This window comes from Apaloderma vittatum, unplaced genomic scaffold (genome assembly GCF_000703405.1).
Source record: "Apaloderma vittatum isolate BGI_N311 unplaced genomic scaffold, ASM70340v1 scaffold34601, whole genome shotgun sequence".
In the NCBI taxonomy this organism is placed as follows: Eukaryota; Metazoa; Chordata; class Aves; order Trogoniformes; family Trogonidae; genus Apaloderma; species Apaloderma vittatum.
Genome location: NW_009697988.1, coordinates 1117 through 3760, shown reverse-complemented (window position 1 = coordinate 3760; position 2644 = coordinate 1117). Strand labels below are relative to the sequence as shown.

General features: G+C 57.6%; 1 protein-coding gene across 1 annotated transcript in view; it reads right to left on the bottom strand.

The window, feature by feature from the left end:
* Positions 1 to 281: 281 nt before the first annotated feature.
* Positions 282 to 2644, bottom strand: part of RCC1 (regulator of chromosome condensation 1) — a gene marked incomplete at its 3' end in the record, with an annotated part of 3219 nt that continues 856 nt past the window's right edge. The window contains exons 3-7 of the mRNA XM_009877839.1: positions 1942 to 2121; positions 1759 to 1855; positions 1096 to 1218; positions 738 to 893; positions 282 to 401 (exon numbers count right to left, since the gene is read on the bottom strand). Coding sequence (XP_009876141.1) covers positions 282 to 401; positions 738 to 893; positions 1096 to 1218; positions 1759 to 1855; positions 1942 to 2121 — 676 coding nt within the window. The remainder of the gene's footprint in view (positions 402 to 737; positions 894 to 1095; positions 1219 to 1758; positions 1856 to 1941; positions 2122 to 2644) is intronic.

The window sequence follows — 2644 nt, the reverse complement described above, 5'->3', positions numbered from 1 at the left end:
ATCACTTCTCCCTACCACGCCCTAGATCCCAGCCAGGAGGTGCAGGGTGGGATAGAGACCCTCAACCTCCCCAAAATCAAGAGGGTGGGCGGGTGCCTGCGAGAACAGACGTCACAAGTGACTCCTTCCCCGCAAATTCACGCCACTCTTGTTGCCTTGAACACGGGAGGATTTGGAGGGCTTCGACACATCGTCCTCACCCCAACACCTCCCCAGCCACAGGAGTTCCTTCCTGCCCCACTGCCCGCGACCCCCAGCCTGCCCGTCACGCCGGTGCTCACCCTCGGAGTCGACGCACACCGTGTGGTGCTGCCCACCGGAGGACCCAATCCAGGATTTGGTGGAATTCTTGAAGCAGGTCAGGCTCTGTGGTGAGAAGCAGGGCTCGGTGCCCTGGGTCCCTGCGGGGCGGGATGCACAAACCCAGGCGGATCAGATCCACGGGCACGGACAGCCCAGGCCAAGCACCCGTGCCAAGTCACCTGCCTCGGGGCTCACCCCACCAGAGACTAACACAGCTTCCCCTCAAACCCCAAAAATCACATTTCTGCTCAAACACACCAGCTGCAGGGGCTGGAACCTAAACTCAGAGCTGCGCAGGGTGACCCCCCACCCATTTCCAGCTCTGCTGTGTTCAGGATCCGGGGTGCCCAGCAGAATCCCCCCACCTGGCGAGGGCAGCACAGGACCAGGCAGTCCACAGCCAGGAGATCTGGCGGGACGTAAGGGAAGCTCACCCAGCTGGTGGTAGTTGGAGAGGCCAAATCCATAGATGTGTCCTTCGTGCGTGACGGCAAAGGTGAAGTAAGCCCCGCAAAAGGCGTCCTGGAAGCGCATTTTGCCTCTGTTGCCTTTGCCTCTGACAGAGACGCGCTGGGGAACCAGCAGGCGCGCTGGGGACAGGAGACAAGGTGTCAGGTGAGGTCTGGCCATTTACACCCTTTTCCTCCCCACCTTAGATTCAGCTCACTGAATCCAAGCAACTGATTTACACATGAGCCCTTGAGCAGCAGGGGAAGAGACCAGATCTCTTTGCCCCAGGTCTCTTTGCAGACCTGGGGTCCGAGGACGCATGCGAGCACCAAAGCAACTCACGCAGCCCTTTCCTTCCTCCTCGGTTGGCAAAGAGCGCCGGCACTCTCCCCAGCTGGCCCTGCTCGCCGCAGCCGCATGTGAAGAGGTCACCGTCCACCGTCAGCATCACCAAGTGGTCATTCCCTGGGGGGAGACGAGGGAGAGGAGTGAAGCAGGAGTCAAGCTCCAGGAACTCAGCAAGACCCAGGGGCTGGGATGCCACATATAAAGCCCAGCTGTCCCAGCTTTCTAGGATTCAGCGGGGTTTACTGCACCGCATACCTTGCCACCAGCTTCTGGCACAAATGAAAACCCTGGGATCTGCCTCTTCCTGACCCCAGTTCCCCAACTGAAACTCCACAGAAGTTTCTCTGGGAAGGCTCAGGGGCTGCTCTGCCCAGTTTCCCCGAGTCTAGGAGAGGGCAAGTGCTTTGACCTCACGGAACTGCAACCCAGGTACTCTTGTGCCACACATTTGAGAGCAGATTGGGTCAAATATTAATATCGTTGGGGCTGGGAGAAACACAAGGTCTGTTCTGTCAAGAGCCAGAAAAGAGCTCACACACCCTTGTACATGGCTCAGAGCAGCCAAGAGAGCGGAAAGGGACACGGACCTTCTGGACCTTCACCTCCTCCCAAAGGTTGCACCAGACTGAGCCACGTGCGCCCCAGGACCCCGCTCACCTGAGACAATTTTAACGACGGGTGCACTGAGCTGCAGCAGCACAGGAATGGAGCTCATCTTCATGGGCTCTAGCAAGCCGATCACCCCGTTGTTATCCTGGGTGGAGAGACAAGACGCGGGGACATGAGTCACAGAAGCCGCAACCATGGGCAGAGCCACCAGAGCCCAAAGAATAAACGTACCCGAAAAGAGCCCCAGACAAAAACCCTGCCGTCCTCCGTCAGTGCGGCTGTGTGACTGTCCCCAGCAGAGACCTGCACCACCTTCTCCTGCAGCTCCACCAGCCCCGGGGTGGTCTCCGACCCCTCTGCCGAGGTGTCGCGCCCCAGGGCACCTTCGTCATTGCAGCCAAAGGTATAGATCTGCAGACAAGGAGTGAGACAGTCAGGAATCATAGAACGGTTTGGCTTGGCAGGGACATTCAGTGATCACTGAGGTCCGATTTTGCTGCAGTTATCAAGGACATCTTTCACTGGATCAGGTTGCTCAGAGCCCCATCAAGCCTGACCTTGAGTGTTTCTAGGCAGGGTCCTTCTACCACCACTCTGAGCAACCTGTGCCAGCGTCTCACCAACCTCACAGTAAAAAAATCTCCCCTCTTCTAGTTTAAAATATTTCCCCATGTCCTATCACTAGAGACCCTTCCAAACTGTCCCCATCTTTAAGTACTGCAGGAGGAGGGAGGTGATCGTGCCCCTGTACTCGGCACTCGTGAGGCCGCACCTCGAGTACTGTGTCCAGTTGTGGTCACCACAGTATAAGAAGGACATTGAGGTGCTGGAGCGGGTTCAGAAAAGGGCAACAAGGCTTGTGAGAGGTCTGGAAAACATGCCCTATGAAGAGCGGCTGAGGGAACTGGGTTTGTTTAGTCTGGGGCAGAGGGGG